Source organism: Odontesthes bonariensis, chromosome 16 (genome assembly GCF_027942865.1).
Source record: "Odontesthes bonariensis isolate fOdoBon6 chromosome 16, fOdoBon6.hap1, whole genome shotgun sequence".
Classification (NCBI taxonomy): domain Eukaryota; kingdom Metazoa; phylum Chordata; class Actinopteri; order Atheriniformes; family Atherinopsidae; genus Odontesthes; species Odontesthes bonariensis.
This window is the reverse complement of record NC_134521.1, coordinates 1,070,397-1,082,500: the sequence shown is the minus strand read 5'-3', so window position 1 is coordinate 1,082,500 and position 12,104 is coordinate 1,070,397. Positions and strand designations below refer to the sequence as shown.

General features: G+C 45.2%; 1 protein-coding gene across 1 annotated transcript in view; it reads left to right on the top strand.

The window, feature by feature from the left end:
* lcp2a (lymphocyte cytosolic protein 2a) overlaps positions 1–9,905 on the top strand; it is a 26,489-nt gene extending 16,584 nt beyond the window's left edge. Inside the window, exons 12-21 of the mRNA XM_075487256.1 lie at positions 31–50; positions 1,076–1,183; positions 1,272–1,290; positions 1,462–1,477; positions 1,817–1,892; positions 6,516–6,568; positions 6,896–6,978; positions 7,348–7,422; positions 7,886–8,035; positions 8,859–9,905. Coding sequence (XP_075343371.1) covers positions 31–50; positions 1,076–1,183; positions 1,272–1,290; positions 1,462–1,477; positions 1,817–1,892; positions 6,516–6,568; positions 6,896–6,978; positions 7,348–7,422; positions 7,886–8,035; positions 8,859–8,996 — 738 coding nt within the window. The 3' untranslated portion in view covers positions 8,997–9,905. The remainder of the gene's footprint in view (positions 1–30; positions 51–1,075; positions 1,184–1,271; positions 1,291–1,461; positions 1,478–1,816; positions 1,893–6,515; positions 6,569–6,895; positions 6,979–7,347; positions 7,423–7,885; positions 8,036–8,858) is intronic.
* Positions 9,906–12,104: the final 2,199 nt, after the last annotated feature.

The window sequence follows — 12,104 nt, the reverse complement described above, 5'->3', positions numbered from 1 at the left end:
ATTTAACTTTTTTATTTCTTCTTCTTGCAGCAGGGTGCACAATCCTGGAGGTTTGTACACACACTAAACATTTTACACACATCAGATTTATTTCTGATCAGGAATCAATAAGTGAGCTGATGTCTGATGATTAGGGTTAGCTAACCACATGAGCTTACAGGGTTATGGTCAGCTAACCACATGAGCTTACAGGGTTAGGGTTAGCTAACCACATGAGCTTACAGGGTTAGGGTTAGGTTTAGAGTCAGCTAACCACATGAGCTTACAGGGTTATGGTCAGCTAACCACATGAGCTTACAGGGTTAGGGTTAGCTAACCACATGAGCTTACAGGGTTAGGGTTAGGTTTAGGGTCAGCTAACCACATGAGCTTACAGGGTTAGGGTTAGCTAACCACATGAGCTTACAGGGTTAGGGTTAGGTTTAGGGTTAGCTAACCACATGAGCTTACAGGGTTAGGGTTAGGTTTAGGGTCAGCTAACCACATGAGCTTACAGGGTTATGGTCAGCTAACCACATGAGCTTACATTGTTAGGGTTAGCTAACCACATGAGCTTACAGGGTTAGGGTTAGGGTTAGCTAACTTTATGAGCTTACAGTGTTAGGGTTAGCTAACCTTATGAGCTTACAGTGTTAGGGTTAGCTAACTTTATGAGCTTACAGTGTTAGGGTTAGCTAACTTTATGAGCTTACAGTGTTAGGGTCAGCTAACCACATGAGCTTACAGGGTTAGGTTTAGGGTTAGCTAACTTTATGAGCTTACAGTGTTAGGGTCAGGGTCAGCTAACCACATGAGCTTACAGGGTTAGGGTCAGGGTCAGCTAACCACATGAGCTTACAGGGTTAGGGTTAGCTAACCACATAAGCTTACAGGGTTAGGGTTAGCTAACCACATGAGCTTACAGGGTTAGGTTTAGGGTTAGCTAACCACATGAGCTTACAGGGTTAGGGTTAGGGTTAGCTAACCACATAAGCTTACAGGGTTAGGGTTAGCTAACCACATGAGCTTACAGGGTTAGGTTTAGGGTTAGCTAACCACATGAGCTTACAGATGTGTGTGCTGTACTTTTGTACAGGCCGGACGTCTCTGATCCAACCACCAGGCCCAAACCTCCCATTCTTCCTCCTCCCTTCTCCACCTCCGTCACCAGGAGCAACTCCTCCGCCCGGCCTTCGCCCAGCAGGTGCTCCTCAGGAAATGTGTTTGACTTCATCAGCTGGTGTCGAGTCTGTTCCATCTGATAATCATCAGATTTTGGTTTGTTTTCACAGGACTGAGGGACGGAGAGAGGTGCGATATACAAACCCACACATGCTAACCTTCGATGATGTGCACACACACACACGTGCACACTGACAGAAACATCTGTCAAAAAGACAAAACAGACACACAAACGAATCCATGAAAAATGATGCAAAATGAAAGAGTGTAAACAGATCATTTCTTCTTTTCTCTCACCAGCAAACTCAGGATGAAGGTGAGTTTTTTAATCTTTTATCTCAGTTTACATTTCAAACATTTCAGGCTCCGTCCCAGCTGGATCATCACTGAACATTTGGACGCCCATTCTGTAGTTAATTAACAACTTCTTAACTTCTAAACCTTCTTAAAGTGTGTAATCAGAACAGGGATTCTGCTTCCAGGTGCACGTACTTGTGTTTTTATATGGACATTCAGATAATGTAAATGTAATTTGAAGCAGTGGGTTCTGGGTATTCTTTGATTTGTTTTCAGGCTGTCAGAGGAACCTGATCAATAGTTCAAACACGGCTCGACTGACCGAGCTGAACCTTTAAATTCTGCCTCTCTCCTGCAGGTCATAAACACAACACCTTCCCCTTCCTGCCCCCCCGCCCTGGGATCCCTGGGCCTCCCAGCCGCCATGCAGACAGGTGTGTACGTTTGCATCCAAACTGCATGTCTTTACTTCTGGAGCACCACAGGGTTCTAATGCAGGCCCATTCAAATGTTTGTGCTGGTATTCATATACAATGATTCCAGTAAAACGTGTCAGCCTCAGACATCTTACTGACTCGTGTCCAATCTGCTGATCAGTCGATTATATTCATAAGACTTTACTTAGAAGCAGCTTGATTTGATGGAAACAACGAGGAGCGAAATCAGAGAAAAACAGGAAAAATGTCTAAAGTTTGGGAGCATTTCAAAGAAAAGAAAAGAGAGAATACTGTACAGTGTGTCCATTGTAAGAGCCAGTTAGCTTAGCACGATAGCACAACGTCAATGCCACAGCATCTCAGCAGAAAGCAGCCGGTTCGTATATCGAGTCCACTGAGCGGAACAAACACAAGGGAACATTTCACGTTAGCATTTTAATGGAAATCAGTCGACTTGTTAGCTCAGAAGAACGCTAGCAGAGAACAGAAGGAAGCTAGCAGAGAACAGAAGGAAGCTAGAAGAGAACAGAAGGAAGCTAGTAGAGAACAGAAGGAAGCTAGTGGAGAACAGAAGGACGCTAGCAGAGAACTGAAGGAAGCTAGCAGAGAACAGAAGGAAGCTAGCAGAGAACAGGAGGAAGCTAGCAGAGAGAAGAAGGAAGCTAGCAGAGAACAGAAGGAAGCTAGTAGAGAACAGAAGGAAGCTAGCAGAGAACAGGAGGAAGCTAGCAGAGAGAAGAAGGAAGCTAGCAGAGAACAGAAGGAAGCTAGCAGAGAACAGAAGGAAGCTAACAGAGAACAGAAGGAAGCTAGCAGAGAACAGGAGGAAGCTAGCAGAGAGAAGAAGGAAGCTAGCAGAGAACAGAAGGAAGCTAGCAGAGAACAGAAGGAAGCTAACAGAGAACAGAAGGAAGCTAGCAGAGAACAGGAGGAAGCTAGCAGAGAGAAGAAGGAAGCTAGCAGAGAACAGAAGGAAGCTAGCAGAGAGCAGAAGGAAGCCAGAGGAGAACAGAAGGAAGCTAGCAGTTCTATCTGAAGTTCTAATGCATAATAGATACGATCCGTTGACTCCAAATAGAGTGTGTGATGATGAATGTAACCCAAACATGAAGAGAAACAAGAGAAATGGCCCCAAACCTCAGCCAAGGGCTAACCAGATCATCAGGAGAAGCCCAAATCCCACAACCAAGGTGAGGACTACAGAAGCGATCGACACCTCCACACAAAAAGCAATAGACACCATTCTGATCGGGGACTCTATAACACAGCATGTCAGAATGGCAAAGACGGAAAATATAACTTTTTCTGATACATCAGTCAGGGAACTGATAGATATTTTGCCCAACATTCTGTCTACTCATCCAGATGGCACGAGGATCATTGTCCACACAGGGTCTTTTGATATTCTGAGAAGGAAGACTGGCTCTGAGATCCTGAAGAAAGACTTTTCTCTGCTGTTGGAGAGACTGTGTCACTATGGAGCACACCGGCTCTCCATTTCTGGCCCCATTCCTACTGTGGAGAAAGGAATTGCACTTTTCAGCAGACTTCTTGGCCTGAACACATGGTTGTCAAATGCATGCATCGCCCATGGGATTAAGTTCATTGATAACTTTAATATCTTTTGGAACTGTAAGGAGCGTTTCAGACCTGATGGCGTGCATCCCAATCGAACTGGATGCAGATTACTTGGTGCACATTTACGTCATGCTGTTGGGACGGCAAACCCAAACATGACTGTACAGATAGACTGAAGGACACAGCAGCGAGGCAAACAACCCCCAGCCCCCCCCCCCCTCACAAGACCCTTTACTCCACATCACCCAAGGTCTCAAAAGGATGTCTCTATCCCAGCCAGGACTCCAGCGACCACCATCAACCGAGAAACGCAGGGCACCCCCTCCTCCTCCTCTTACATCATCTGTCCTGGCAGAGCAGGACACAGGGGGGGGTGCAGGATGTTCAAGGAGCAGCACAACACCCAGAGTTCAAAACAAAGATAGCACTGTTCAAACCAAAGATACCATGCCATGATGTGTTCAGGGTCCCTGCTATAGAAGTCCGACTTCTGACAGCTGTTCTGAGAACAAGCTGGGGCCCAATAGGATTCCTGTATTAGTTAGTAAAAGAAGGAATGGAAAACAGTCAGCCTGCTGGGTGAATCTATCTAATTTGTTAACGGTACCACGTACAACTCAGAATACAACAGAGACCAGTGTAAACTCCACAAAGCTAGCCTTACTTAATATTAGATCTCTGTCCAATAAGTCACTGTTAGTTAATGACTTCATAATTTCACACAATTTAGATTTTCTTTTTCTGACAGAAGCATGGTTAACAGAGAGCACAAGTGCCACTGTTCTTAATGAAGCAGCCCCCCCAAACTTTAGGGTTATGGATAAATGCCGAAATGGGAGGAAAGGTGGGGGGGGGGGGCTGCCTTATTTAAAGATACATTCCAGTGTAAAGATATCTCATTTGGTGATTTCACTTCTTTTGAATATCTGAGTTTTATTTTAAAGGGTGTTCCTAAAATCCTGTTTTTAATCATTTACAGAGCTCCAGGATACTGTGCAAGTTTTATTGATGATTTTTCTGAATTATTGTCTGTTATTTCGACTGATTTTAACCATTTTATCTTGACCGGGGATTTTAACATTCACATGGATAATATGACGGATGGTACTGCCAAAGAATTTTCTTCTGTGCTGGACATGTTTGGTTTGTGGCAACATGTAACAGAACCTACCCACCTTCGAGGTCACATTCTGGACCTGCTCATTTCTAAAGGTGTTGATATTTCTTCTGTTGTGGTTATTGATTTGGCCTTGTCTGACCATTTTTGTATTTTATTTGATTTACATATTACTCAGAATGTTCAAACAACCAGCTTCTCAGTTAAGAAGAGGCCCATCAATGAGAAAACAAGTGCTCAGTTTAGGGAGGCCATAGCTATGTTACCAACAATGAGCGCTGAGTCTGTTGAAGGAATGCTGGATCATTTTAACTTGAAAATTTTTAATGTAATGGAAGCTGTTGCACCGATAAGAATCAAGAGCACCTTGATCAAACAGAAAACCCCATGGAGAAACACCACTATGGTCAAAAATCTGAAAAGAGAATGCAGGAAAGCTGAACGTAAATGGAGGAAAACAAAGCTTCAGATTCACTATGAGCTATATAAAGAAAGCCTGCGTAGTTATAACAATGAGCTGTGCAAGGCCAGACAGCTGCATTTATCTGAAATGATTAATAAGAATGTCAACAAGTCTCGAACTCTGTTTGCTATGGTTGAAAAACTCACAAATCCTCCTAAACAGTCAAACCCAGACCTCCTCTCCACTGAGAAATGCAACAAATCTGAGCGAGTGGCCATGACTTGTGGAGTCCCCCAGGGGTCAATTCTTGGACCTCTTCTGTTTAACTTGTATATGCTCCCTTTGGGTCAGATATTGCAGAACTTTAACATCAATTATCACAGTTATGCAGATGATACACAACTTTATGTGTCTCTGTCACCATGGCGACTGCAGCCCAGCAGACGTACTGTGTCAGTGTCTGGAGGAAGTAAACACCTGGATGAGAGAGAATTTTCTACAATTAAATGAAGACAAAACTGAGATCATTCTGTTTGGGAGCAAAGAGAAGAGGGTCAGCGTTGGTAAATATCTTGAGACTCGGGACCTTACAATCACTGACCAGGTTGGTAACCTCGGAGTGTTGATAGACTCAGATCTGACTTTCAGCAGCCACATCAAAGCTGTCACCAAGGCAGCTTTTTACCATCTCAGAAACATCAACAGAATTAAAGGTTTCCGGGAGAAACTCATCCATGCATTCATCTCCAGCAGACTCCATCACTGTAACTTTTAACTGGACTTCCCAAAAAGAGCATTAAACATCTGCAGCTCATCCAGAACGCTGCTGCTGGAGTTTTAACCCGGACTAAGAGATCTGAACACATCACAGCAGCTTTAAAATCTTTACTCTGGCTTCCAGTCAGTCACAGAATAGATTTTAAAAGCCTGCTGATGGTTTACAATCTGTGATATGTTCAGAGAATATAAAGCCAGCAGAGCTCTTAGATCCAAGGACTCAGGTCAGCTGGTCCAGTCCAGAGTCCAGACTAAACATGGAGAAGCAGCATTTAGCTGTTATGCTGCAAACAAGTGGAACAAACTGCCAGTGGAGATTAAACTTTCACCAAATGGAGACATTTTTAAATCCAGGTTAAAGACATTTCTGTTCTCATGTGTCTATGGATGAAATATCTTTTAACTTATCTAGACTGTTGCCTGTTTTTAAATTCATTTAAATGATTTTATTTGTTTCTCTTTATATTCTTTTATGTATTTTTAATGCTTCTTGCACTCCCTGCTGCAATGCTTTTATTTTATGTGAAGCACTTTGAACTGTTTGTACATGAAATGTGCTATATAAATAAATTTGATTTGATTTGATTTAGCAGAGAGCAGAAGGAAGCTAGCAGAGAGCAGGAGGGCCCTAACCCTAACCCTAGGAGAATAATGGAGTACCTGAATAATGGTGCAGCCCAGCTCCACAGTTGGAATGTGCTGAGTCATGATGACTAACATGCTTGTTTTACCTGTTTTTGATCAGTCTGCCCCCCAGTGTTCCCTCCTCAGGCTCTCTGCCACACAATCTGCAGTCAGGTGAGAAAACTACACAACCATTAAAGAAGCCTTTTTATTGTTTAACTGTGGGAGTAAAACTGCATTCAGACAGACGAGGATCACAGCGGAGGATGAGTCTGATTTAATTAGCTGATGAAGGTCAGATTACCTGAGCTGCCGGTGACCTGATCTTATCCTTCTGAAGCTCCGCCTTCAGTTAGACTGAACAGAAATCCAGTCGAATGAATTCTGAGCTCTCAGATTAGAGTGAGGATGGGATGAGGATGGGATGAGGATGGGATGAGGATGGGATGAGGATGGGTAAAATGTCCTCAGAAGTGATGGAGACATCCGTTTGTGTTGCAGCGATGGCCGAGCACAGAAGCAGCGTCAGCGGGTTGGACAGAGCGCCGTTTCGTCCTCCTCCGCCTGCATCCACCTGCACACAGGTAACACAGCCTCTGCTGATACGAATTATAAGAATTATAACTGAAAAACTTTAACGTTTAAACGATCCGCATCGGACGGCCCTGTGCTGCATGTTGTTCCCCCTCTCTCTGCCACCTGCTTCCTGTCTCTCTGAACTTTCCATTAAAGACACAAAAGCCCAATTAAAAAAAATAAATTAACGCGTTAACTCGCCCAGCCCTAATAATATTATTATTATATTTGGTATGAGTTCATCAATAAAATGATTTAGCTTGTTTTCTGTGGTGTTCCTCAGTCTGAGCAGCAGGTGGTGCTGTTGCTGCTGTTAGCTCATTATGTGTGTGTGTGTGTGTGTGTGTGTGTGTGTGTGTGTGTGTGTGCACGTACAGGAGCTGGACCCTCTCTGGTATGTGGGTAAAGTGACCCGCGGTCAGGCTGAAGGATGTCTGAAGCAGGTCCGGAAGGTAAGAACATCTCAGAATATGTTGGACGCAGAGGACAGAGGACAGAAATCATAATCCAGCGGGAGAATAAAACCTGCTGGATTTTACCACTGATGCAGCTTCATGTTGAACACAAAGATGTTCACCTGAAGTTATTGTTCTGCATCACGGAGACAAAACAACTAAAAAGACCTTCATGCCAACACTGGTGTGGAAACATGGATCCTAAAAACCTTTCTCTGAGAGGACTGAACCACATTAATGTATTCAAATCAAATCAAATTTATTTGTAGCACATTTCATGTACAAACAATTCAAAGTGCTTTACATAAAATAAAAGCATTGCAGCAGGGAGTGGAAGAAGCGTTAAAAATAAAATATATGAATTTAAAAACAAGCAACAGTCCAGATAAGTTCAAAGATAGCGTGCAGATTTCATGCATAGGCACATGAGGACAGAAATGTTTTTAATGTTTTTCTGGAGGACGGGGCGTACCTGGTGAGGGACAGCACCCGGCAGCAGCCCAACCAGCCCTTCACCCTCATGGTCTTCTACCAGGACAAGGTCTACAACATCCAGATCCGGCAGCAGAACCAGCTGTTCCAGCTGGGAACCGGACTCAAAGTCCAGGAGGTAACCACGGCAACATTCATGTTATATCAGTTATATCAACGTTATATCAGCAGCATATTCAGCTGCAGTTACAGTGTTCGAAACCGCATACTACATACTTCCATACAACATACTTACGTAAGCGTTTACCCACAATGCATTTCGCTCCTGCCCGAGCCGAAATCAGCCGGCCTGAAGCTGATTTCCCTTAAGCTCTAAACTCTGTAAACTTTAGCAACATTTGAAACATTTTCAGGAGAGAAAGTAGTCGTTTAGATCCCCAACGTGTTGAAAACCTGACAAAATACCGGCTGTTTACAATTTTGTTCCCACGAATTCGGCGCTACTAAAGCTAGCCGCAGTGAGCAACGCACTTCCTGTTATTTTCACAAAATAAAATACCCGTTGCCTTTTATCATAGGGAAAGCCATTACCATACAATTGGTGCTTTTGTTTTGAAAACAGGAAGTGAACCTATCCTCGTTGTAGCTAGCTTGAAACTGCCGTTTTGACAGGAAATGTCGATCGGCGACGTCACGTTACGTTGCATCTTGGGTAGTTTGAGTATGAGTAGTAACCTCATGATGCATACCCAACATTTAGGAGAATCTAGGATGCATCCGGGAACTTCTCGCTTATCTAAACTTGCATACGAACTCTCAAAGTTAGTAGGAGAAGTAGGAGAAGTATGCGGTTTGGAACACAGCCAATGTTTCCCCTGCAGAGGGCAGCGTATTCAGCTGCAGTTACAATGTTTCCCCTGCAGAGGGCAGCGTATTCAGCTGCAGTTACAGTGTTTCCCCTGCAGAGGGCAGCACACTCAGATGTGTTTTTCTCTTTCCAGTCTTTCCCGTCAGTCGGTGACATCATCAGACATTACTCCCAGTCTCCTCTGCTCCTCATCGATGCCAAAAACCGGAGCGCCAGCCAGCAGAACCAGTGTCTGCTCTCCAATCCGGCGGGATACCACATGACTAGATAGAACCGGATCAAACCGGATCCAGAGCGGTCACCAACGTTGCTTCCTTTGAGTCGTTTGTTTGCATTTTGATGTCTGGTGTTTGTTTGTTTGTTCCTGAATTAATGTCGGCCCACATACAAACTATTCAAATGTAGAAAACTTTATTGCTTTTGTGACCCGAGCTCAATAAAACCGTAAATGTGCCAGTTTGTCCCGCTTGAATCTCCGGTTAGATTCGGGAACTGTCATCTCGTCATCAACTTGTTGCTGAATGTGGTCAAACTGAGACATTTGTAACAAGTTTAAACTTTCTGTCTGTTTGTAAAACTCTGCCGAACCAGGTCTGTAACACTTACTGCCACCTGGTGGTCAAGTTGGAGATAGCAACCAAACAGCATCTGTTTCTGTAGGTAAGATTACTGTTGAAGAGAAAACAACAGACATCTATCCTGAGTTTATATTCACGCTTCTCTGACCAAGTCTGTTGCTCATTACATAATAAGTATGAACCTCACGCTGACTCCTCCCCTTTCTTCTTCTTCTGCTCCCTCTGAACAGAACACTTCTTCTTTGGGCCTTTTATGGTTGTAATACGACTGATCTCTCTTATAGAAATAAAAAAGGTTTATTCTGAGGTCATAAAGCTTAAATGTTTGTTTCAGTTTTAAAAATAGAATCCAATCTTCTCTGAGACGTTAAAGTCGGGTGGAAACGCTGCCGATTGAAATCGTTGGGATCGATTCGTTGTGAAGCGGTGCGACAGAAATAAAAGGGAGGCGGAGCCAAACAGCGTGAGAACGAGTCGAGTGCATTGGCTCCATGTGAATCTGTTGAATTCATGGAATTATGATTGTATTGCAATGAATTGGATTGAATTGGACCCTGAGATGAGATTTGTTGTTATTCGGAGCTTTATAAATAAAATCTAATTGAACTAAATTCATGAAAATGTATCGTTGTTTCGTCTTTTTTCACACAAACACTGAGAACCAGCTGCTCAAAGGTGTTCGCTGTCATGTGACCTTTGGTGTGAGCAGCTGATGTCGTGTCAGGGGTCCTGAAGGCGGGAGGTTCTGAAAGCTGGAGGTCCTGAAAGCTGGAGGTCCTGAAGGCTGGAGGCCCTGAAGGCTGGAGGTCCTGAAAGCTGGAGGCCCTGAAGGCTGGAGGTCCTGAAGGCTGGAGGCCCTGAAGGCTGGAGGTCCTGAAGGCTGGAGGCCCTGAAGGCTGGAGGTCCTGAAAGCTGGAGGCCCTGAAAGCTGGGGGTCCTGAAGGCTGGAGGTCCTGAAGGCTGGAGGCCCTGAAAGCTGGAGGTCCTGAAAGCTGGAGGTCCTGAAGGCTGGAGGTCCTGAAGGCTGGAGGCCCTGAAGGCTGGAGGCCCTGAAGGCTGGAGGTCCTGAAGGCTGGAGGTCCTGAAGGCTGGAGGCCCTGAAAGCTGGAGGTCCTGAAGGCTGGAGGCCCTGAAAGCTGGGGGTCCTGAAGGCTGGAGGTCCTGAAGGCTGGAGGCCCTGAAAGCTGGAGGTCCTGAAAGCTGGAGGTCCTGAAGGCTGGAGGTCCTGAAGGCTGGAGGCCCTGAAGGCTGGAGGCCCTGAAGGCTGGAGGTCCTGAAGGCGGGAGGTCCTGAAGGCTGGGGGTCCTGAAGGCTGGGGGTCCTGAAGGCTGGGGGTCCTGAAGGCTGGAGGCCCTGAAGGCGGGAGGTTCTGAAGGCTGGAGGTCCTGAAGGCTGGGGGTCCTGAAGGCTGGGGGTCCTGAAGGCTGGAGGCCCTGAAGGCTGGGGGTCCTGAAGGCTGGAGGCCCTGAAAGCTGGAGGTCCTGAAGGCTGGAGGCCCTGAAGGCTGGAGGCCCTGAAAGCTGGAGGCCCTGAAGGCTGGAGGCCCTGAAGGCTGGAGGCCCTGAAAGCTGGAGGCCCTGAAGGCTGGAGGTCCTGAAGGCTGGAGGCCCTGAAAGCTGGAGGTCCTGAAGGCTGGAGGCCCTGAAGGCTGGAGGCCCTGAAAGCTGGAGGTCCTGAAGGCTGGAGGCCCTGAAGGCTGGAGGCCCTGAAAGCTGGAGGCCCTGAAGGCTGGAGGCCCTGAAGGCCCTGAAAGCTGGAGGTCCTGAAGGCTGGAGGTCCTGAAAGCTGGAGGTCCTGAAAGCTGGAGGTCCTGAAGGCCACACACACCAGGAACCACACACACAAGGCAAGGCAATTTTATTTATAGAGCACAATTCATACACAGGGCAATTCAAAGTGCTTCACAGCTACATAAAATCACAAGAAGGCAATAAAACCATTAAAAAGAAATAAAAAATTAAATTAAATTAAAAAAAATTTAAATTAAAAAAATAAAATAAAATTTAAAAACCCATTAAAATAATCATTAATTAATTAAAAAGTGAAGAGTGCAGATAAAATACTTTCAGGTGTCATATGCACAGCTAAACAGAACTGTTTTCAGCCTGGATTTAAACATTGTCAGAGTTGAGGCCTGTCTCACATCTTCTGGAAGACTGTTCCAGATGTTAGGGGCATAAAACTGAAAAGCAGCCTCACCTTGTTTAGTCCTGACTCTGGGCACCAGCAGGAGACCCCTCTCTGAGGTTCTCAGAGCCCGAGTTGGTTCATATGGCTCTAACATGTCAGAGATGTACTTTGGCGCTTGACCATGAAGAGACTTGTACACAAGCAGAGCTGTTTTAAAGTCTATTCTCTGAGCGACAGGAAGCCAGTGCAGAGACCTGAGCACTGGACTAATATGGTCGTATTTCCTGGTTCTGGTCAGGACTCGAGCAGCAGCGTTCTGGATGTACTGCAGCTGTCTTACAGCCCGTTTAGAGCCCAGTGAGCAGGCCGTTACAGCAGTCTAACCTGCTGGAGACAAACGCATGGATCAGTCTCTCTAAGTCTGCTTTAGACACTATTCCTTTGATTCTGCCAATGTTTTTTAGATGGTAAAAAGCTGCTGATGTTACAGATTTAATGTGGCTGTTAAAGTTCAGGTCTGAGTCCAATATTACCCCGAGAGTTCTAACCTGATAGTTAGGTTTTAGAGAGAGAGTCTCAAGGTGACTGATAACACTTTCTCTTTGTTTCTGTGGGCCACAGACAATGATTTCAGTTTTGTCTGAGTTTAGCTGGAGGAAATAGTTTTGCAT